Source organism: Larimichthys crocea, chromosome III (assembly GCF_000972845.2).
Source record: "Larimichthys crocea isolate SSNF chromosome III, L_crocea_2.0, whole genome shotgun sequence".
NCBI lineage: Eukaryota > Metazoa > Chordata > Actinopteri > Sciaenidae > Larimichthys > Larimichthys crocea.
In genome coordinates, this window is record NC_040013.1 from 13,180,787 (window position 1) to 13,206,046 (window position 25,260).

General features: G+C 37.7%; 1 protein-coding gene across 28 annotated transcripts in view; it reads right to left on the reverse strand.

Moving 5' to 3' along the window:
* LOC104918691 (neurexin-1a) overlaps window positions 1-25,260 on the reverse strand; it is a 239,659-nt gene that overhangs the window by 196,000 nt on the left and 18,399 nt on the right. For 10 of the 28 annotated variants that reach the window (XM_027272825.1, XM_027272878.1, XM_027272804.1 and 7 more), the window contains 3 exons: window positions 24,399-24,428; window positions 23,655-23,666; window positions 23,162-23,209 (listed from right to left, as the gene is read on the reverse strand). In XM_027272825.1, the coding sequence (XP_027128626.1) occupies window positions 23,162-23,209; window positions 23,655-23,666; window positions 24,399-24,428 (90 nt within the window). The remainder of the gene's footprint in view (window positions 1-23,161; window positions 23,210-23,654; window positions 23,667-24,398; window positions 24,429-25,260) is intronic. The other 18 variants (XM_027272851.1, XM_027272840.1, XM_027272886.1 and 15 more) reach the window with 3 other exon arrangements.

Consider the following 25,260-nt stretch of genomic DNA (forward strand, 5'->3'; position numbering starts at 1 on the left):
CTTTCGAACTGGGAACTTGTGTTTACCTCTTTGCATATATATATATAATATATAATATAGATATATAATAATATATATATTAATATATATATAAATATAATATATATATATATACACACAGTTGCATCATCCTTTTCCTTACAGATGTTCTCGACTCACACTAATATTTACCCCGTGTCCTGAGTCAGTGCTGACATCCCGGTGGCTAGAGGGTGTCCATTGTTTCTGTGAAAACAGGCTTTATTGCTTCACATGCTTACTGAAAGAAAACCAATTTTACAGTGTGTTTTAATTCTGCAACACTGATGTTACAGTGTAACCATGCAGGCCTATTTCTCTTAGAGTCATAGTGACTCACATTTGCTTACATCAGCCAACCCAGGGACGAGTAATAAAACTAAGGCATGTTTTTTTTCTTTTCTCTGCATGATATATTTCTCTGTTGGGTTGTGTTTGTTAGGCCAAGGTGCAGCAAGGAGGTCAGTTTTTTTTTTTATTATTAATGTTTAGAGGAGTATTACTTGACTTTTGGAAGGGCAACAAGTATTTTGGCTCAATTTCATACTCTATATGCTGTTCAGCCATTCAAAAAGCGTGAGGCAGCAAGGTAACCAGAAAACTGCTTAATGCAAAGGTTCACCATTGTTGAGAATTAACAATGAAAAGCAGAGCATGGGTTCATGCAGTTAAGTGGGCCATGCCATGGACTTCAATTTTAAATATGCAGAAAGGATTTGTCAGAAATAAAATGTGAGTTACACAGAAAGTACCACCATTGTGATCAATGAGCTGGACGCTGTTTTTGCGTTTGTACCATACACGTAAATTCTGAAATAGTAAATAGACCACAGGGTACTTAAAGTGACCACAACACCAGCACTGATTCCACCTCTAGGAATTTGATAATGTTCATAATGTGGCTAACATGACAACATGACTTTACTTAATGTTACAGAATAAAAATTTCCTTCTTGCTAATGGTTAAAAAAAACTCTAAAAACACACCATATTATTAAATAAAAAACTATGTGACAACAGCAACAACTGACAATAACCATCTTGATGAAACCCTCTCAAAACAGATGAAATGTGAGATATATTAGACAAAACATCATAAAACAGGCCAAAATTAATTAATTATTTACATTTTGGCAAAAAATAATGTTCATCATCCATAGTAATAATAAATTGATTAAGAAAATAGTTTTATTAGAGCTTCTTCCAAAAAATCAAAGTCCCTGTATTGTTCATTCATTCAGATGATGATGATGAATTGAACTGATCAGTGATGAAACTAATTGCCAATTAGTGTTTTCAAACCACATGCAATTGATATTGATGATACTGATAGTGAACAACAGAAACACGTTTCATAGCCCACACACACACACACACACATACGCCAAGCCTGTGGTGTACACACCTGGTCAAATCATGGTCAGTCTGAGGCGACAGGATAGGAAGTGAAAGCAGTTGTGTTGTCTCTTTAGGTGGTCGGGTCAAAACTTCACAGACCTCAGTGCAGCCACCATAAAACACATAGCTCTTCGCAGCTCTCTGCAGTGAGGTGACCATTATTTATATACACCAACAAACTTTGGAGCCTGGTTGGTGACGCTAAAAACAAGGGCAAGCAAGGAGTGGCGGTGTGGTGGTGTTCTAACATCCTAAAGACAGTTTTCCTCCGTTGATCTGCAACTTTACTGAATACCCTTATTCTTGCCATAGCACCCTCTTCCCATCCTCCCTGTCCCCCTGGCTCACCCCCTCTCTCCTGACCTCCTTCTGAGCGACTGTGGTCCTTGACAGTCCACACGTCTAGTCATTAATAACACTCTCTGCTCTTTTTTTTCCGCCAACAGAGCAATGCTTTCCTGTCATCCTGACAAAAATAATTCCCCTTATTATCTCTGGCACCAAGGCCGGCACAGGCGGAATAACTGTTTATGGAAAAAACGGACAAAGAATATAGATGGTGTGTTCTTGATGACAGGGCATTTGTTTCTCAAATAAGACTCAACATAAAGTTCACAACAATCATTCTGATACCAGAAACCTTTGTCAGCTCCATTTTCCTCTTATCAATCGCCAGCTGAGGGATTCGTGTGGGGTTTATGTTTTAATATAATTAGGTTTTCATTTGCATAGACTTATATGGATGTAGGCTCTTGTTTTGTTCTAGGCTGAGTGCTTACATGCAGTTAAGGATGGTACATCATATGTAGCATTACACAACTAGTCTAGACTGTCCTTAATGAAAAAAACAGCATTGTTCACTTGTTGAAAATAATAAAGTATTTTATAATAAGTTTATATGAATATATGCTCTTTAGACAGAGAAGGCATATCATTTAGACATTTAGACATATAATTAAAGCTCTGTAAGTAAGTAAGCTCTCAAGTAAGTGAACATTGGTCAACCAAGTAGACCTTGGTTTGTGCAATACTCTTCACTATGAGTTTAAGATAAAGTTTCTGAAAGTGAGTTGAGATTGGGATTTGTTTAAGGCTGGATGTACAAAGGATCTAAGTTTGTTTGTCACTACAGAGAGACAGTTGGTATCCTGCTCCTACCAACAGTCAACAATGGTTTTCTGTAAACCTAAAGATTATAAGTAATTGTTAATCTTAACCAGGTAGTTTTATCGATCAAGGCATTGTGATTGATGACAAGTAACTTTCACAGAATGTGTTAAATCTGTCAACACCCCTATGCACGCAATACTGTAACTTCTGCAAATGGTCCAAAAAGTGGCAGCACTTGAAAAATTACCTTTCTAAGAGTACCTATCAAACAATGTGCTTCTTCGTCTCTCTCTCCTCTCTCTTTCTACAAGTAAGACATTTTTTATGCATTTGTATGTTACTAATGTGCCTGCAATCGTATGGCACTTTTGTGGAAGGTGGAAATTGAACGAGAATTGTGGGACTTATTCCAACTCTGCTGTGGCTGGACTGTTTATGAAAAAAACTTAAAGGTGAGGGAAAGGTTGTATTTACCTTCCCCTTACTTAAAAAAGCATAATATAAGTATAATTCTATAAATAATTAACTTTTGGACCCTCCTCCTCAGAAAGTAAACTGTCTTCCTAAGACCTGAGGAAAACCCTTCTGTGTGTTTAAACAACCTTAACTGTATGGGTGCTAGACTGAAAACACTCTTTGGAGTTGGATTGAAAAGGCCTACAGGCCTTCAAAAGGACTTGTTGATCATTAATAGCCGGTCTGGAAAATGTGCTGGGTGTGCCTGAATGTCTTTTCTGTCAATGTCAACTATTTACATTTAAACTTGAACCTAAACCACAGTAAAATGTAATAATACTCAGTGTCAATACATCTGTTATTACAGCTAAAAAGCCTCAGTTCCTCAACAATCCTACGGGATTAGTTGTGGACACAATGCACAGCGTGGACTCCATCGCCCTGAGTGTATATATAGGTCCCAGAGCAGAAGGAGCACCAGCATCTCCTCATTCAATCTAAGCTGTTCCAGCTCCACTGACAGTGAGAAATGGATTTAATAGCCAGAGAACAGCTTGTCAGCAGTCTAAAAAAACACAATGTAAGAGTTTTTTTTTTTTTCTTTTACTCATCTCTGGATCCCCAGGGGATTGCAGTGGGAGGGATATGGGAAGATTGGAAAATACCAATGTCAACAAAGTATTCATTTTTTTCCCCTGTAATGTATATGATTCATGGCCTATTCCCTGTGAAGCTGCATACAGTAGCAGTGATTCTGTGAGTAAAATCGCATGTGTAAATGGGTTACATGTTCATGAGAGAAAGCGATGGAGCTGCCCCTAATGTATAATACATTAAAGTTAGAGTTTGATTGGATCTGTTGCAGTTGCTGCTGTGTTATATGGCTGCTAATTACTCTGCTGTTCCAAATGTAATGAAATGACTCACTGAAGTGGTATTTGATTATATTTAAAAGCTGATGGAATGACAATGACGCTGCCTTGCCAACATCCAGCAAACTGAACTGTACCACTAAAATAAGCATGCAGCCAGTTGAACAGAACAGAGAACAAGTAGTTAGGGCTTTCATACAAATTAGGGAATAAAAATTGAAGACAAGGAGAGGAACACAACACTCTGCCTTTTAGAGACAGTATACTACAATTTCATTTTTCCAGAGCAGTATTTTAATGGATAATGTAATGTTTTCTTTCTCGCTTTCCAGGGAGTGCTTGGACTGGTGTGAAATCATTTCACGATAATCTGCCTCTAGGTACAACGAGCATATCATCGGTATACATGTACAAGGAAAACTTTAAAAGGATGAAAAAATCCAATTAGATTTGGATCAGTTTATGACAGCTTACGGACAGAGAACAAACATAATTCAAAGGACTTTGTACTGTTGTTATCAGGTACTCAGGTAGTGTTGTACTGCAATACTCTCCAACTCTCCATCAGAACAGCTTTAAAATAGCAATGTGAGAAGGTAGGTCTGTGGCTCTCCGAGCCATAATTGTGCAGAGCCCTATCTAGCTGTCGTCTCTCCAGGGGAACAGTAGGCAGCTCAGGGGCGTTGTTATATTTCACACTTAATGATTTGCAAGGCATCCTCAGCTTTATCTGCAGCCCTATTTTAGTCACTGACACAGCCTCTAAATTACAAAGCAAATGCAGCTCCAGCACTGTTAAATGGTTTATATAATGTTTTCTTGGAACTACAAGGAGGCTCGTACAATATATATTTTTTTAAAATCTAATGAAGTTTGCCATCCAATCAAGATTTTAAACGTTTAACATTTTATAACAAGGAAGATGCATTCATGAACAACCAATATCACAATGTGATGACAATAAACACCAGTTTCTGACCTTCTAATCAACAATAGACATTATTTCATTTTCCAATATATTTGCATGTGATGTAAACCACAGAGATCTGCAGATTACAGTGCCAGCATGTCAGGCTTTATGAAACCCTAGGTAAACACACATTACTGCTGAGCCAATATGCTAAATCCCCCTCTATATGCATATTGTTCTGGCATTTAGGTGAAAGCATTTCATACTGTACTTGACGGTCTAAGGACGAGGGTTTCACTCCCTGTACAGATTGTAAAGCCTCAGAGGCAAATGTACTTTGTGACTTTGGGCTATAAAATAAAATTTGATTTGATTGATTTGATTGATACTTGTCTTTTGATGATTCAGTGTTAAAAGCAGTTTTTAAGTTAACATACTGAAATTGAGCTGAAAGGACAGGCACTTCAGTGTGTAGACAGTTGGTCATAATTCATCATGATTAAGAGTAAAAACAATCACATATCAACATGGGGTACATGGCCACGTAATGAACCAGTCACATCAAACTAAATATTAACTTACCTTGATTAAACATGGATAAAAATAGTCGCACACGGCTGCATGGCCTGATTATGATATCATTGTAAAGCCTTTTCAAAGAGGCATTTTCATTTAATGAATCAGAGAAAAGCAGAGCACATAATCTCTAACTGCTGTGGCAAATTAATGAGCACATTTATCTTGTGACACACTAAACACTGCAATATGCAGAGTTATCCAATAAAACCTCTGAGGGTAAAGCTGTTGGCTGTAACAGTTGTGTGTATATATATATATATACACACACAGTTGCATCATCCTTTTTCTTACAGATGTTTCAGACTCACACTAATATTTACCCCGTGTCCTGAGTCAGTGCTGACATCCCGGTGGCTAGAGGGTGTCCATTGTTTCTGTGAAAACAGGCTTTATTGCTTCACATGCTTACTGAAAGAAAACCAATTTTACAGTTGTTTTTAATTCTGCAACACTGATGTTACAGTGTAACCATGCAGGCCTATTTCTCTTAGAGTCATACTGACTCACATTTGCTTACATCAGCCAACCCAGGGACTAGGTAATAAACTAACGCATGTTTTTTTCTTTTCTCTGCATGATATATTTCTCTGTGTGGGTTGTGTTTGTTAGTGCAAGGTGCAGCAAGGAGGTCAGTTTTTTTTTTATTATTTAATGTTTAGAGGAGTATTACTTGACTTTTGGAAGGGCAACTAAGTATTTTGGCTCATATTTCATAACTCATATCTGCTGTTCAGCCATTCAAAAAGCTGAGGCAGCAAGGTAACCAGAAAACTGCTTAATGCAAAGGTTCACCATTGTTGAGAATTAACAATGAAAAGCAGAACACGGGTTCATACAGTTAAGTGGGCCATGCCATGGACTTCATTTTTAAATATGCAGAAAGGTATTTGTCAGAAATAAAATGTGAGTTACACAGCAAGTACCACCATTGTGATCAATGAGTTGGATGCTGTTTTTGCGTCTTGTACCGTACACGTAAATTCTGAAATAGTAAATAGACCACAGGGTACTTAAAGTAAGACCACAACACCAACAGCACTGATTCCACCTCTATGAATTTGATAATGTTCATAATGTGGCTAACATGACAACATGACTTTACTTAACTGTTACAGAATAAAAACATATTTCCTTCTTACTAATGGTTTAAAAAATCTCTAAAAACACACCATAATATTAAATATATGACAACTATGTGACAACAGCAACAACTGACAATAACCATCTTGATGAAACCCTCTTCAAAACAGATGAAACGTGAGATATTATTAGACAAAACATCATAAAACATGCCAAAACTAATTAGTTATTTACATTTTTGGCAAAAAATAATGTTCCATCATCCATAGTAATAATAAATTGATTAAGAAAATATGTTTTATTAGAGCTTCTTCTTCAAAAAAAAATCTAAGTCCTGTATTGTTCATTCATTCAGATGATGAATGATGAATTGAACTGATCAGTGATGAAATCTAATTGCCAATTAGTGTTTCAAACCACATGACAATTGATATTGATGATACTGATATTGAACACAGAAAAACACGTTTCATAGCCACACACACACACACACATACGCCAAGCCTGTGGTGTACACACCTGGTCTAAAATCATGGTCAGTCTGAGGCGACAGGAGTAGGAAGTGAAAGCAGTTGTATTGTCTCTTTAGGTGGTCGGGTCAAAACTTCACAGACCTCAGTGCAGCCACCACAAAACACATAGCTCTTCGCAGCTCTCTGCAGTGAGGTGACCATTATTTATATTACACCAACACACTTTGGAGCCTGGTTGGTGACGCTAAAAACTAGGGCAAGCAAGGAGTGCTGGTGGTGTGTGTTCTAACATCCTAAAGACTAGTTTTCTCCGTTGATCTGCCACTTTACTGAATATTCCCTTTATTCTTGCCATAGCACCCTCTTCCCATCCTCCCTGTCCCCCTGGCTCACCTCCCTCTCTCCTGACCTCCTTCTGAGCGACTGTGGTCCTTGCAGTCCACACGTCTAGTCATTAATAACACTCTCTGCTCTGTTTTTCCTGCCAAACAGAGCAATGCTTTCCTGTCATCCTGACACAAATTAATTCCCCTTATTTATCTTCTGGCACCAAGGCCGGCACAGGCGGAATAACTGTTTATGGAAAAAACGGACAAAGAATTATAGATGGTGTGTTCTTGATGACAGGGCCATTTGTTTCTCAAATAAGACTCAACATAAAGTTCACAACAATCATTCTGATACCAGAAATCCTTTGTCAGCTCCATTTTCCTCTTATCAATCGCCAGCTAAGGGATTTGTGTGGGGTTTATGTTTTAATATAATTATGTTTTCATTTGCATAGACTTATATGGATGTAGGCTCTTTGTTTGTTCTAGGCTTGAGTGCCTTACCATGCAAGTTAAAAGGATGCATCATATGTAGCATTACACAACTAGTCTAGACTGTCCTTAATAGAAAAATGACAGCATTGTTCACTTGTTAAAAATAATAATAGTATTTTTATAAGTTTATATGAATATATGCTCTTTAGACAGAGAAGGCATATCATTTAGACATTTAGACATATAATTAAAAGCTCTGTAAGTAAGTAAGCTCTCAAGTAAGTGAACATTGAGTCAACCAAGTCGACCTTGGTTTCAAATTACTCTTCACTATGAGTTTAAGAATAAAGTTTCTGAAAGTGAGTTGAGATTGGGATTTGTTTAAGGCTGGATATACAAAGGATCTAAGTTTGTTTGTCACTACAGGAGACAGTTTGTATCCTGCCTCATACCAACAGTCAACAATGGTTTTCTGTAACCATAAAGATTATATAGTAATTGTTCATCTTAACCAGGTAGTTTTAGTTGTTCAGCAAGAAATCAAGGCATTGTGATTGATGACAAGTAACTTTCACAGAATGTGTTAAATCTGTCAACACCCCTATGCACAGTATACTGTAACTTCTGCAAATGGTCCAAAAAGTGGCAGCACTTGAAAAATTACCTCTTCTAAGAGTACCTATCAAACGAATGTGCTTCTTCGTTTCTCTTTCTCTCTCTCTTTCTACGAAAGTAAAGACATTTTTTATGCATTTGTATGTTACTTAATGTGCCTGCAATCGTATGGCACTTTTGTGGAAGGTGGAAATTGAACTGAGAATTGCGGGACTTATTCTCAACTCTGCTGTGGCTTGGACTGTTTATGAAAAAAACTTTAAAGGTAAAGGAAAGGTTTGTATTTACCTTCCCCTTAACTTAAAAAAAGCATATATAAGTATAATTCTGTAAATATATATAACTTTTGGACCCTCAGGTCCTCAGAAAGGTAAACTATCTTCCTCAAGACCTGAGGAAAACCCTTCTGTGTGTTTAAACAAACCTTAACTGTATGGGTGCTAGATCAGAAAACACTCTTTGGAGTTGGATCGAAAAGGCCTACAGGCCTTCAAAAGGACTTGTTGGATCATTTAATAGCCTGTCTGGAAAATGTAGCTGGGTGTGCCTGAATGTCTTTTCTGTCATATGTCAACTATTTACATTTAAACTTGAACCTAAACCTTCAGTAAAATGTTAATAATACTCAGTGTCAATACATCTGTTATTACAGCTAAAAAGCCTCAGTTCCTCAACAATCCTACTGGATTAGTTGTGACACAATGCACAGCGTGGACTCCATCGCCCTGAGTGTATATATAGGTCCCAGAGCAGAAGGAGCACCAGCATCTCCTCATTCAAATCTAAGCTGTTCCAGCTCCACTGACAGTGAGAAATGGATTTAATAGCCAGAGAACAGCTTGTCAGCAGTCTAAAAAAACACAATGTTAAGAGTTTTTTTTTTTTTCTTTTACTCATCTCTGGATCCCCAGGGTATTGCAGTGGGAGGGATATTGGGAAGATTGGAAAATACCAATGTCAACAAAGTATTCATTTTTTTCCCCTGTAATGTATATGATTCATTGCCTATTCCCTGTGAAGCTGCATACAGTAGCAGTGATTCTGTGAGTAAAATCGCATGTGTAAATGGGTTACATGTATCATGAGAGAAAGCGATGGAGCTGCCCCTAATGTATAATACATTAAAGTTAGAGTTTGATTGGATCTGTTGCAGTTGCTGCTGTGTTATATTGCTGCTAATTACTCTGCTGTTCCAAACGTGTAATGAAATGACTCACTGAAGTGGTATTTGATTATATTTAAAAGCTGATGGAATGACAATGACGCTGCCTTGCCAACATTTCCAGTCAAACTGAACTGTACCACTAAAATAAGCATGCAGCCAGTTGTACAGAACAGAGAACAAAGTAGTTAGGGCTTTTCATACAAATTAGGGAATAAAAATTGAAGACAAGGGAGAGGAACACAACATCCAGCCTTTTAGAGACAGTATACTACAATTTTCATTTTTCCAGAGCAGTATTTTAATGGATAATGTAATGTTTTCTTTCTCGCTTTCCAGGGAGTGCTTGGACTGGTGTGAAATCATTTCACTGATAATCTGCCTCTAGGTACACTCTAGGCATATTCATCGGTATACATGTACAAGGAAAACTTTAAAAGGATGAAAAAATCCAATTAGAATTAAATCAGTTTTATGACAGCTTTACTGGACCAGAGAACAAACATAATTCAAAGGATCTTGTACTGTTGTTATCAGGTACTTCATGTAGTGTACTGCAATACTCTCCAACTCTCCATCAGAACAGCTTTAAAATGAAGCAATGTGAGGAAGGTAGGTCTGTGGCTCTCCGAGCCATAATTGTGCAGAGCCCTATCTAGCTGTCGTCTCTCCAGGGGAACAGTAGGCAGCTCAGGGGCGTGTTGTTATATTTCACACTTAATGATGTGCAAGGCATCCTCAGCTCTTATCTGCAGCCCTATTTTAGTCACTGACACAGCCTCTAAATTACAAAGCAAATGCAGCTCCAGCACTGTTAAATGGTTTATATAATGTTTTCTTGGAACTACACGGACAGGCTCGTACAAATATATATTTTTTAAAATCTAATGAAGTTTGCCATCCAATCAAGATTTTAAACGTTTAAACATTTTATAACAATGAAGATGCATTCATGAACAACCAATATCACAATGTGATGAACAATAAACACCAGTTTCTGAACCTTCTAATCAACAATAGAAAATGACATTTTCCAATATATTTGCATGTGATGTAAACCACAGAGATCTGCAGATTACATGCTCAGCATGTCAGTCTTTATGAAACCTCTAGGTAAACACACAATTACTGCTGAGCCAATATTGCTAAATCCTCTCTCTATATGCATATTGTTCTGGCATTTAGGTGAAAGCATTTTCATACTTGACGGTCTAAGGACAGAGGGTGTCACTCCCTGTACAGATTGTAAAGCCCTCAGAGGCAAATGTATTATGTGACTTTGGGCTATACAAATAAAATTTGATTTGATTTGATTTGATTTGATTTGATCTGATTTGGTACTTGTCTTTTGATGATTCAGTGTTAAAAGACAGTTTTTAAGTTAACATACTGAAATTGAGCTGAAATGACATGCACTTTAGCATCAGTGTTGTAGACAGTTGGTCATAATTCATCACATGATTAAGAGTAAAAACAATCATCATATCACATGGGGTACATGGCCACGTAATGAACCAGTCACATGCAAACTAAATATTAACTTACCTTGATTAAACATGTAGGATTAAAAATAGTCGCACACGGCTGCATGGCCTGATTATGATATCATTGTAAAGCCTTTTCAAAGAGGCATTTTCATTTAATGAATCAGAGAAAAGCAGAGCACTATTAATCTCTAACTGCTGTGCAATGTGTTGGTAGTCTAGTAGTATTGCCCTTGAATTGTTTAATGTCATGATTCTGCAGCAGCAGAAAACTAGAGCAGCATACAGTATTCATAACTAAAAGAACATCATCTCCCTCTGTGCTTGATTCTGACTTTACCGTTAATAATTTATTGATCAAAGTTTTGATACACTATAGTATATCAACAGTATGTCCATATCTAATGCTGGCGTACTACTAGCTATATTATGCTATGTTTCTTTATGTATCTTTCCTTAAGATTACATTATTTAAATGTCTTAATGTATGCTTACTGTGCTCTTAATATTAAGACCCCAACTTTAATATTACTGCTTATGTACAAATTTTAAAGTATAACTTTCAGATAAGAGACCCAGGATATGAAAGAAAGAGAGTTTCTGAACAGAGCACTCCCTCTCTGTTGTTTAAGAGATAACTTTATAGTAAGCCTTGATTTTTAATTTCCTCTGGGGTGAACCGACAATTCTCAATGCCAGAATTTAATTTTAGCAAGTAGGAAAATTACGTGATGCTTTTCTGATATACCTTCACTTTGTGATGCTGCCTAGTAAGATGTATTATTTATATATACTGTAGCTTTAATCAAAGGAATGCCTGCTAGCATTGTTGTAATTCTTCAGTGAAACCAGTATACACTAGCTGCAGCTTTTGCCAAGAACTATATATTTCCTAACAATGTCAAAAAGCCTTTTCCATTATCAACCTATGGGATAATGATTTCTCCCATAATAAAACAAGTTTTATTTCTCCAATACTCCTTAAATTATTTGTTGCATCAGAGCATACAATCAAATTAGGTCTATGTCACACACCGTCAGTCCAGCTGAGATTCAACTGTTACCTGGAAAAATGACATTAGCCTTGCTTGTTTCTGATTAATCTCAGTAGAGGTTGATGAAATCCACAAATGCTGTTTTACTTGTCAGAGTACATCTAAAGGATAACTGTGTAGGTATTTTGTCAAAGTATGTACCCACTGCCAGATATTGAAATCTGGCCCAGTCCCACAAGCTCCAAATTATAAAGCCCAAGGATAAATAACGGCTGACTGTGAACAGAAATGAAAATTAATGATCCAGGTTGGCTTGAGTCACACAGCGACTTGAATTCTTGGGAGCCTTGCTGTGGTAGCACATTCATGGGAACATGGACATTTTGACAGCTCCCAGGTGACCTTCACCTGAGCTCAGGGACAGTGAATTACAGCCTCAGCAGGGCCACCTGAAAGCAATATATTTACAGTTCATTATGTCATTCCCCACAGGCACCACTGGTTTATTAGGTACTAATAAGTATGAAATCTTCCGTTCTTTTTTAAAGGTAGCTTCGGGTTTTTAAAAAGAGAAATGAAAGACAAATGCACTCTTCCACAAATCCCCCCCCCCTCTCTCTTTCTCTCTCTATATATATAAATATATATATATTTACAGTAGACTTTTACATCAAAGTATTGACATCAGACTGCACCTTTTTTTTTTTGTACGTACTGACAGAGACTGATCCAGCATCTGAATGAAGTCTGAATAATTAATATCCATCTCTCACATGCTTGATGTTATATTGTCTTTTGTTGCAATGTACAGAGACAACAGGGATTACTGCATGACATACAATAGTCACTCCCCTTGTAAAATTATCATCCCTCAAGCGGCACCATTGTCGTGGTGAGATTTTATTGAGGCTTGTACAGAACATACTTATTACAGTGATGGAGATCAAGAAGATAAATGACTACTAAAAGAGTAACACCATGGGGAATAACCACAAATGAAACAATTAGTTTCATCTATAATTCATGAGAGGTGTTAATGCTACTTGAGGGAGGAGATGTGGATGATATTCCCGTTTTATCTCATGAAGATCTTGATACCGTAATACACTTAACTAGTCTGGAACTTCTCAGATTAGTTTAGATTTCCAAGAGATGGTAACAAAGAGGGGCAGACCAAAATACTGTCCTTTAGACAGGATGAATCAACCAATCAGAGCAGCAAACGATGTGACTTTTCAAAACTGGATCTGTGATTTTCCTCTGTCAATGTGTAAACCTGCCCTACCTTTAATAAACAGCTGTGATTGGCATGACTGGTGAAATGCTGTTTTTTTATGGAGGGATGACTTGACGTATTTGCCAGAGCAAATGAAACATGAGGTTGTAGATTCATCTGATTCCCTGGTTTCATGGATCTAATCATTTTTATCACATCACAGCTTGGAGCAAATGCATCATTCACAAATAGATGTCAGAAAATCAACAACAAATCTATTTATTCAAACCCTATCATCCTGAAAAATCAACAGCCTGGCTCTAGCTTTGGCTCCTAGTGTAAACACATTGAGTATGCTCCACTGGAATTCTCAATTGTGACTGGATATGTTGACGTGTGAACCAGTGAGACAAAGCTTATGAAGATATTTACTACATTGGCTTTTAATTAAAACACTGTTTTAATAAATAAGCCGGAGAAAGAAATCACTGTTGTGATGTTAACATACAGTAGTAGGGTTAAGACTTTAAGGATGTTTTACTTTCTTTGGCAGCAGTAAGGAGACCTCTAAAAGACCTTTAAAAAGGCTTCCAATTAAAAACTTGTCAATGTCCTAAATTTCACATGTCTCCATAGCACAATGTTTATGTGCTCTGTGTTATTCACCATAACAAGTAGTCTGGACATGTCAACTATTAAAAATATACTCCTGAAAACAAGCCTTCTTTGGTATTTTGAGGCTAAGGTAGATAGGGCGTTGCAGACTGAATTAAACCAGTTTTGCACGGTGCTCTTCTGAACTTCCTCTAACAACAACGAAATGAAAAACAGGAATAGTGCTGTCTTTTTGATGTTTCTCTGCGGTAGATCTCATCCACAAGCCAAAACAAGAATGCACTGATAACTAGAAACTCATTGATACAGCAGCTATGGATCAAATGGGGTCATGTAATCTCCCACTGTCTTTCATCGGCTCGTTTTCTCTTTCTAAGGATGTGAGGGCAATATACAGGTGATTTGAATCTGAGGAAAAGAGAGAAAAAAAAGCCAAGGCAGGAAATGAGAGGGGAGTGCAAATGAATAACACAGAGGAGGATGAATTTGCTGCATTGAAAGTGAAAAACACTTCTTGAGATGAGCAGCAGAAATAGGCACACTAATAAAGCAGGATGGTTTTAAATGTAAACCACATGTCTCATTCTAAGCTCCATTGCTGCCATTTCAGTAAGTGCTGCATGACACAGAGCTTGAATGGAGATAGATATCAGATCACTAATTATAAACCAGAAAAACCATGGCTGCATTATGTGGTCTTGGTCTTTTTTTCTTTGTTTTGATGAGATAAATGACCAATTAAAAATTGTCCTGACACACCTATCACTAATTAAGTTACCTTTGTATTTAAGATTTAGGGTTTCATTAGTGTCGCTTGAAAATAAGAATCGTTATGTTTTTGTTACCTTAGAAAGAACCATCCATATTTATAGACACCACATCTCCTCTTTCACAGAGTCTGCCATGTTGAACTGCCATGTTTCTAGCCCAGAACAGACAAACTAAACACTGGCTCTAATGGACCTCAGTGTCTCCTTCATACCAAAAAGGAGAGGGTAAGTAAAACGGAATGCAGTCAGCAGGTACACTGTTAGATGCATCTAAAACCTACTGTATGTACTGGTCCTATTAATAGTTACATTTTACAGTACAGTATAAGTATTTATAGAGAAAGCACTGACATAATAATGGGGTTAAATAATATTTACATATCTCAGAGAACATTTCACTAGTATTTTCAGTCTAAAACACAGCAACAAATGTTTTATTATAATTTCAAATATTGTCAATCTATTAAACAAAGCTGACATCATGGCACGTCTTGTCTAACCTCATCCAGCTCATTTTCATTCTCAGTCATGACTGTTTACATTTTTTTGAATGAGCATTGTTCATCAACAAAATCTTCGGCCAAGACTGTCCCTGACCAACCTTAGCAAATACTTGCCCTGTCAGAGTAAACCACTGTCAAAAAAAACAACATGTGGTTAACAAGCAAGTATGATGAAATGATAAAAATGAAAATGAGCCACATGGAATCATCTGGCAGCAACCCAGAGAATGATCTGAGGTTTGTATATCTATGCTGAAAATTCACTTTCATCCTGCTACAACACGTGTAAACTATAAAGATTGATAGCAGCACAATTTGTCCATTAAAATTCATGAAACCTTTAACTGGAGCAACAACAAAATGTGTCTCCCAAGTGGAGTCGATATAGCACTTTGCTTATAATTAAACAAGGGACAAACACAATTTGTTAAACAAACATCAGCTACTCAAAAATAGAGGTTAATGAGATGCTGCTTCACTATGATAGAGTAAAGTGTTGTATAATACTGGTTATTATGCTGTTGTACAACTTGAAATTTGTCTGTAACTCTTCTGTATGGTGGAGAAAAAATCTTACATACCTATTTATAAGAGGAAGCACAAGGAGAAAAGGGGAATATTTTATATATATCAAAAGGGAGTAAAGAATGGCTCTGTCCCTGGGGACATGTTGGTCTTGAGCGTAATGACTCTCAGTGCAGACCTCCTGAGACAAATTGCCACTGACCCCCATGGATTTTCCAGGGCACACTCGATTGGAAATGGACTATTCAATTTCCCACAGGGAGCCTTGCCATTTCCTTGCTATGCATCATTAAAAAAGCATCCACTTTTGGGTTTGGTGGTTCAGATGAAAATATTCAGAGAATGCTGTATCGATAGTGCCAGAACTCTCAAGGCCTAATTTTAGTTTAATTTATTTGATTTTTTTTTCTTTTACAGTGAACCACTAAAATGAATAACAAATGATTTTTTCTTTTATTACTGTATATTTCCATATATATATATATATATATATATATATATGTGTGTGTGTGTGTGTGTGTGTGTGTGTGTGTGTGTGCCAATACTACTGCTGTATTGGCACTCTTTTCTCTTCATATTCAGCAGTATACACTATAATGCCACAATAAAAAGACTGGAAAACGGTGACGTGAAGGACGCATGGAAATGTATTGGGAGTGTGAGGGATTCCATATGAATTAGTCATGTTTCTTTAATATGTCTGGAAAGTAACACGCTGCAGAATTACAGTATAATGGGAGAAGATGAATGAACCATTAAAGATGGGAGAAATAACAATCTCCTTTGAAGCTAGCTAAGCCACCAGCTTGCTCTCGTAAATCACCTACACAAAGCAGCACTACAGTGCCATACGTCACGCTATAAACGTGCATTGTGTACGTTTTTATTTAGGAAAGGAAAATTTGATTTTATGCCCTATACAGTACATCATAGCAAGACCTGGCAGCGTTCTATCAACACAGGCCAGTAATATGGCCATAATCCATGATCTAAAAGCTGAACTATAACTAAACAAACCGACATGCAAAGGCTGCATTTCACAGGCTACAGCTGAAGTATAGGTATCTCCCTTTTATCTATTTTCTGCTAAGATTCCCTTCTGCGGGCCAAGAAATAGAGTTTTTCATCACTGCAGTCTCTCACTGACATCGACCTGTAATATTGATCTGGAGCAGATCCCTTTCCACTCTACCTGGGGAGCCAGATGAGCCTTGTTCATATTGATCCAACCTTTTTATTCTACATTCTCCTTCGCCCTTTCTTTTGGTTGGGAAAAAAATATATATATGCTTGTCATCTTCTATAATAAATATTCTTTGGGAAAGGCATTGATAACTATTAATCCAAAGTCTGCTGTTGGATTTTGTTATCAGTGATGATCTACACGAGAAGACAGGAACGCTGTTGAAATCTGCCTCAAACCTGAGAAAAACTGTCTGTTATGACAGTTCAGAGATTTGAAGGCATGCTACTTCTTATCTGATTGAGGATGCTGCTGATGAAGCTGAGACTGGCACAAAGAGGAAAAATATGTCTATCAGAAAGCCTGACAGGCAGGCCTGATACATGGAAATAAATGTTTGCTCAAAACAAATAAACTTAATTTTCTTCAAAAAGAAAACCGCTCTTGTTCAACTTCAGGTAATGGTCTGAGAGCCTTTCTTTTTTCCTTCATCACTGTGTGTTTATAGTCTATTGTAATCACATGCCTCTATTTTATAATCCCACTTTATCACACTTCTTCTTTCCACATAGTACCTCTCTCCCTTTCTCTGCCCATTTCCTTGTGCTCATTCTTTAAATGCCTCTTTCTGTCTGCTTTAAGCCCTTCACTCTCTCTGTGTGTCTTCCTGCCTCCCCCTCAGGAGCAGAATCTGTGGTAATGTACTAATCTGTGGAGCTTTAGCGCAGTCTTGCCAATCTGCCATGTCAAGATACACAAATCTCACTCCAGGCAATTATAGGCCTTTTTTTCTCTGCACTGCAAAGCAGTCTGTTTTCCCATCTCCGTTGCAGTGAAAACTGCCTCTGTGACCCATCAAGTACAATTACCTTTTTTTGTAACAAACACCGATGGCCCTGGGGTGGTATATGAAACAGGTAAGCTCTCTGTGCAGGCATGGAAGAGGTAAATGAGTATACAAGTAATAATGTAATGTAATAATGTTTGTTTAGCAACTTGTGTTGTTGAATCCACCAAGCAGAAGAAACAATGTCAATATGGAAATGAGAACAGTTTTAAGAAATTACAGTAGCAGTAGTTGAATGATTTCCAAAGTACATATCTCAAACACTCACCAAAGTACTATTTTAAACTTTACTGTAATCTGTTCATCATCAGTTATAGTCACATTCAGTCATAAGGGGAAGTTTGATGACATAAAAGTCATGTTTCGACAGCTATCGGCTTCACTCTTTCAAGGGAGGCTATGGTTTGGTTTGATACTGTGGTGCTCCCACTAGTTTAACCTCTAGAGATTGGGATTAATGGGGGTATTGGGTCAATTGGGTAAATTACTGTACAGATTCCTTTGAGCTGTTATGTGAGTCAGTCTTACAGAGAATGGTGAGCTGAGACCTGACCAGTTTTCACTTTCCATTTCAGATCTCCACACCAAAACCTGTGATTGTATGAACATTCTGCTTGAGTTTAAAGATGGCTGCTGATATACTGTTACATAAGCTTCCTAAAAGTGACTCATCCAATTAGTGCAGAAAATAAAAATGTAATCGACCTGCACATCACTAATCAAAGACTACTGTTTGACCATCACCTGACTTTCTGACTAAATGATCATACCCTGTCATATCTTGCTAAACTAATTATGACAACAGTTATTAATCACAATTCCCCCCCTCACACTGGCATTAATCATCTTTTTCACACTACTGTTATTTGACAGCATGATTAATTACATGTGTAAAATGAGTTCTGACACAATTGTGGCATTCTCTTGACTGAAATCACACCCGCGCAGCCACTTTATTGCAGATAGAGCAACAATGCAGCAATAAGGGTGTTAGTGCAGATAAAACTATAAATCAGTATTTGTTAAATCTGTTGTTTTTTTTTGTATAGATCTCAGGGACAATCCTGATTCCTTTTACAGTGACTGTTGTGCTAAGGGATGAGCTTTGAAATTTAGAGTCAGTCAACAGGAATATTTGCTTAAGCTTGCAAAAAATAAAGGTAAGCTAAAACACTTCTTGAGGACTTCTCAGCAAAAATCTTAAGCAAAGACGTGAAAAAAAAAATAGTTGCTGAGACTTAAAACCTGGGACTGAGCAAAGCTGTGACACCCGCAAGATAATGCCGTGCTAAACATTTTCCCTCACCTTCATATTTATAATGTCTTGGTGAATTTCTCCTGAATAGCTGCTTGAAAATGACAGAAATTACAAGGTAAATGCATAATTATAAAGTCAGAGCGTCTTTTTGTAAGCTGGGAGAAGACAGGCTGTACAAAGGATGTCTTTGTAAGATCTTAATAAAACAGTAAATCTAAATCAAATAGACAGTCTCTTAGGACATGAGATGTGATACTAAACTAACCTTGAACTTATTTTTCATACATTTTCATCATTTTGTGATTGGGGAAAACAAAGCACGGCTGAATTTGTATGCATTATTAGATTCAGTCAAGCTCTTAAATTTGTGGTTTTCAGACCAGATGGTGATGATGTTACCCATATGCCAAGACCTATAAACCGAGTACTTGCTGAAAATTCTGAGTCAGCTTCTCAAACAGCACTTCCCCTGACATTTTACATAATGGCCGTCCAGATGACCACTCACTGTAAGGTATTATTATCTCTGAGTATGCCCTCAAGGAGAAGTATGAATCAAGACCGTCAGAGATGAGTACTCAGTGCCACCTTCGCTAAAGGACGACTTAAATTGTGACCATACATTCAGTACATCTACCTCACGGGTTAGCAATCAGTTAAAAAGAAATGAGTATAATCATAGACATGCCAAATATCTTGGGTTAAAGCTGAGGAATTGTAATCCTGGGGGAGTCAGTGGAGCTGAAAGGATTTCACTGACAGTTTTCAAAGTTTCATGTGACGCTACAAAGGCAACATCTGTTGTTGATTCAACGCACACCACATGGTATCGAGTTACCTGTCAGATAGAAAAAGGCAGACAATTGTTGACAAGCTGGACTCTGACATGCCATTCCATGTTATCTAAAATAACTTGTTGCATTTTTCAGTGCAAAAGCACCACGTGCTTCAGATAGGCTACTCTTTAGTTATAGCTGTCATCTGAAAATATAAGGTACCTCTAAGTGAGCTAAGATTGGTGAAAAATACATGTAAGATTTCAATGCAAAAAGGGCATCAAGAAAGAAAGAAAGAAAGAAAGAAAGAAAGAAAGAAAGAAAGAAAGAAAGAAAGAAAGAAAGAAAGAAAGCATGATTCAAATGTTTAGCTATCAGACACACACACACACACACACACACACCTTTAAGCTAAAAATGACACTATGAATATCTGTTATGAGATAACTGTGACAAATCGTTCCATTACTTGTCATAATAGTTATTTCTAACTGACATGCACCTGTGCACACATGTAAAAAAAAAAAATAATGTTGCCGTAGGTTGACAACCAGCAAATTTTTAGCTGTCATCTCACAAACCCATCAAAGTAACTGTAAAGTAAAGAGGAAAATGTAGAGCCCGTGGGCAACCCACCCCAACCCCAAGCCCAAGCCCAAAGGGGACCAACGTGTGCTGCTCTGCTGCATTTTCTTCACCTGCCGCTTTGACACTCTCCTCTGATGCTCGTTGCTCTGGTCCATAACCCTTGAGAGGTCACTTATATGAAAGCCAAAATATGCCTGAAGATGAAAATGACTTCAACTGCTGGCGGGTGTGCTGTCAGAAGAAAATGAAGGTGCAGTTTGGAAACACACTAAAGCTGAACAGCCGAATAAAAGGGTTGGAAATGATTTTTTTGATACAACTCAAAATATTCTAAATACGTAAGTTTCAGCCTGTCAGTGCTGCTTTTTTTTTTTTTTTTACACGTGTGTTATAGCATCTAGTGATGGAGCCCTTGAAACACTGGTTCATTATGACCTTTGCAGTTATGCAGATAGTCAAACTTTGCATAATATTGGACGCATCTCACTACTGTTAAAGTAAATGGGTGGTACTTCAAAATCCCACATACTCTATGAGTGAGGCTTTTTAATATCTTCCACTGAGACAGACACACTCCTACTCACTGAGCTGTGCTGAATCCCAACTTAAAGCACTAAACCATGCCATTAGGAATGCAAACATAATGCACATCCTCTTACAAGATGCTTTTTTCCCTTCAGTGTTAATTCAACATGTCCTGGGTTGGATGAGACTCTAGCATTAGAACTTAGGTCATTTGGGTTTTTATGATCTTGGTTTTGTCATGAACATAAAATTGTTCATGGATTTAAGCACATGATTTAATTCTTCATACTGCATGCTCTACACTAATTCCAAAATACCACTTTGAGTAGTGCAAACAGTGATGATGACATTATTTTTGTCCCATGTGGCTTTGTCCCAAGCATGATCTACATAGATTTATCACAAACAAACACACACACACACACACACATACGCATCTGTTGTATGAATATTCACTGTTAAAACCCACAAACCACAGTGGATATGTATGTGGGAAAACATGACTAATATTCACACCCTTAACTCCTACAATGGCCCAAAATATATAAATAAAATAGTTTGATAATTATTTTCTATGTGAGTTCATGCAGATCTAGAAGAAAACTACATAAGCATACTGACAAACAGTGTGAAACTGAATGCTACAAATGGTACTTCACTACATCTATCAGCCTTACGAGTGTGTGACACCCTCTGAAAAGAACCTGGTGTATCAGCATTCTCTAGAATAAAAAAATATGCATTGTAAACATCCATTTAATTTGACATGTAAAATGTAGGACATCATGTGCAAACAAACTATCGAACGGATCCGCTTGCCCACCTCATAGAAATCCCCGAGAATGTGCACAGTATAATGAAAAGGGACAATTTCCAGCTTTAGAAAGTGAAAGCAATTACATTAGAAAGTACACTAATTTAGAAATAGCCCAGTTGCACCTGTAAGCCTGTCTGCACAGCGTGCAGTTCTTCTTAAGCTGCACATGGCAGTGTATTGTGATGACAGCAATTAAATACCCTGTGATTTGTGTGCCAGTGGTATTATGACTTATCCTACTGTATGCCCTGCTCTCTAGAGCTGGATTCAGTCCAGTGTCAGTACAGCAGCTGAAAGCAGCAAAGAGAATCTATCCCATCCTCAAGGGACCAGCATGAAGGATAAACCATACAAGTGGTTAACGTGACACAGGAGGACCTCGGGGGGGGGGGTTAGCATAACACACCATATTCTTACAAGTTGAAAGCAGACATATACTGGACGAATACTGGCACTGTCCTCACTCCTAGATTAAAGACTCAAGTGGGGCTATTTGTTTATGACCGCACAGCACGTAACTGTACTGACGAGGATTCACACCCTAACACGGGACAACTAACAATGGCCCAAATTAGAAGCAGTGTGTTTAGATTTGTGCTTCATCAGCATTCTCTCAATCTCTCCCTGTGGTTTTCCTTCTGCCACATATAACCTATAGGTGCTTGGTATAATGTAGTGAAAACCTGTGAGTTTCAGCCATATAGTGTACATCAAACACACAAGTGTGTCTAAAAAGGGGAGTTATAGCCCACTAATTGCCTAGTGTAAAACTATTAGTGAACACTGAGGGCAGTAATCAAGTGAATAAATTAGTCAGAATCACCACATTTTAGTAGTTTCGCTGCTGACAGCCAAATGCTGGCATTCGTGTTTACAGAATATTAAATTCCATTGTAATTCTTACATAATTAGATCAGTTGGAACTCTATTATCTGTATGTTATGTATGTGTGTAATGAAAAGCCAGCCTGTGTGTGTGCTGTATCCATTTGTAGAATCACAGGCAACCAGTAGGACTATGGAAATGACACTTACCTTAGAAGATGGAAAAATCAATCTTTACATTTTATAATAGAGAATGGTTTAATGTGTGTGTGTGTGTGTGTGTGTGTGTGTGTGTGTGTGTGTGGCTCATGTATATCAGTGCAGCTCCTAGAAACAGCATATCTGACATTACTATAGCTATGATTCCGGTTCACACAGCATAACGTAAAGCTCCACACTGTGCGGTACATCCATGTTTGAAGACTTACCTGTTCAGATGATGCTTCACAAGTATATGATAAGAGACAGCATTTAACATAAACAATATTTGGTGTAAAGAAATGTAAATGTAAACTGCTTAGAATAATTTGTAAAGCTAGAACTAATAACATAGTAAATGTCAAAGCAACAACACTAACAAGCAAAATCAAGGAAAAAGTTTTTCAGCATGGAAGCGGAATACTTGAATGTTATGGCGTTAATTGCAACTCTTCAAATTTAAAGTATTATTGCATAACATTCTCCAATTAGTAAAGAGCGCACACTGACATTCAAGTTTCCCATACTTCAATAAGCTAATGATGATTTGCTTAATTTGGCTTTACTTCAGTAACCAACTTAAAAGAATCAAAGTTTTACCTTGAATGTTCAGCAGGGACCTTACAAGCCAAGTTTCCCCTCTCTGCCCTGAGGAGGAGAGTCAAATGGCAATGATCAGAAGTCCACTTACCCCACAGGGAGAAGAGGTGAGGATCACAACCAGGATGGGAGGCCCACACCACTATGATCAAGCCTCAAACGCAACCCCAAAACCCACTATTTGAACAAAAAGAATGTAGTTACCCCTGGGTGGTGGTGTACTGGAACTAGGACAGCAACTATTGTGTGCATGTGCCCATGAGTCTTATTTATGACTCCCATGCATCAAGCAGAAAAAAAAAAGGTGACACGGCTTAAACGTGTATGAATGCAAAGCGAAAGCGGCACCTACCTTGAAAAGCTTTCATTAATAGGTAAGAAAGCAATTTTTTTTTAAACTCCAATGACTTTGTATACTTTTAGCATGAGTATATAATGTCGGAAAATGCTGCTGTCATAGTTTGATTAATTCAGATAATTAAAAGGGTAGTACCTTTACTTTTACCTATGAGATTTTGATGAAATGTTCCATGAAGAAAGCAGATTCCAGACAAAAAGGGAGAACAAAAGGAGAGGAGACACCAATAAGTGTCATGGTCAAGTTGGAAAAAGGACAGACGACAGGAGAAAGAGGCTTGATGGCTACAAATATAAGAGAGGAAATGTGGGACTAACAGAGGAGAGTGGAAAGAGAAGAACAATAGTTCACATCCCTGCTCTGCTGAATGGTAACGATATGCGGTAGCCACAAATGGAAGGATGAAGATTGAAAGGACAGACTGTCTTTTCTCAACATGCATTGCAGAAGCAAGGGCAGATAAGGATTGGCTTAAAAATTCAGTGAGCTATTTTACCACCACTATGCATTACATCCTAATAATGTCAATGCAAACACCCCCTTATTTGAACTGCATCATCATAAAACATCAGAAAGTACAGTAGATGTGAATAATTAAAGAGAAAGAAAAAGATGGAGAGAAATGGCACCCAGCAGAGTGAGGAGTAGAAAGCTAAATGAGCTTGAAAAAGAGGTCATATGGAAAAAAAGAAAAAGAAAAATGGAGTCACTGGGAGAATGAAAATCAAGTAGGTCGTTCAAAATAAGTGAAATGACAGCTCATATCTGAGCAGCTACAAGCCTGAGCATTGCAAGAGTTAGAAGCACACAGGTTTCTGAGCACAATGGGAGCAGGAGGGACAATGGAGGAATGGCAGGAAGAAGGAACAGAGCTCATACCTTGGTCGCCCATCATCAGGTGTGCCAGACCTTAAAGGAAAACAAGAGCACAGTCAGCAGAGAACAAGGGATCATGGGAAGCTGTGTGACACTGACACGCAGGCATCTCTGACAGAGCAGATGTCTGTGTTACTTGAGGAGGGTTGGGATAGGGAACAGTGGGGCGGAGAGAAAGAGGAGGGTGCACAGACAGGGCTAGCATGATGAGCATTTAGTCAACCAAAGCAGGTTGCAATGCATCATCGGCCACTTACTAGTCATTATTCAGAAATATAAATTCAGGTTGACTTTTTATTTTCTCTCCCTTAAGATGAGAAGTGCACAAGACCATCCCACTTACCAATGAAAGAGCAATCTCTATACACAAATATAGCCGAGGACAGTTTAACTTTGGCCTTCAACAATTGTCAAGTGTTGTTTGAGTCATACTTGTGTCATATAGGAAAATGGAGGATCATAAGACAGTCTGGTCACCGTGCCATTTTGAGCAATATGTACAAATTGCTTAAATTGCTATTATTAAGTTGCCTGCTAGCTAGTTGTCAAGCAAATGCAAGCAGTTGGTATAAGAAGGGGCCTTACTTTAGCTACCAGTTCATAAATTCCACTGCTTTCCATTAGCGAGCTTTTCTTTCTGCTATACAGTACAGTGTGCATTATCAGTACCCTGCTGTTTAAACCACAAAAAAACAATAATCCACTCCCTCCTTATGAAATCCTAACACAGGACAATTAAAGGATTTTGCTAATAAAGAACACGGGAAATGTAAAATACCTGTGTAGAAGTGGTTAAAGTCTCTTTTTTGACAATGCACTTACCATCAAGACATTTTTCATAATTTAACCAAATAAAAAAAAATGT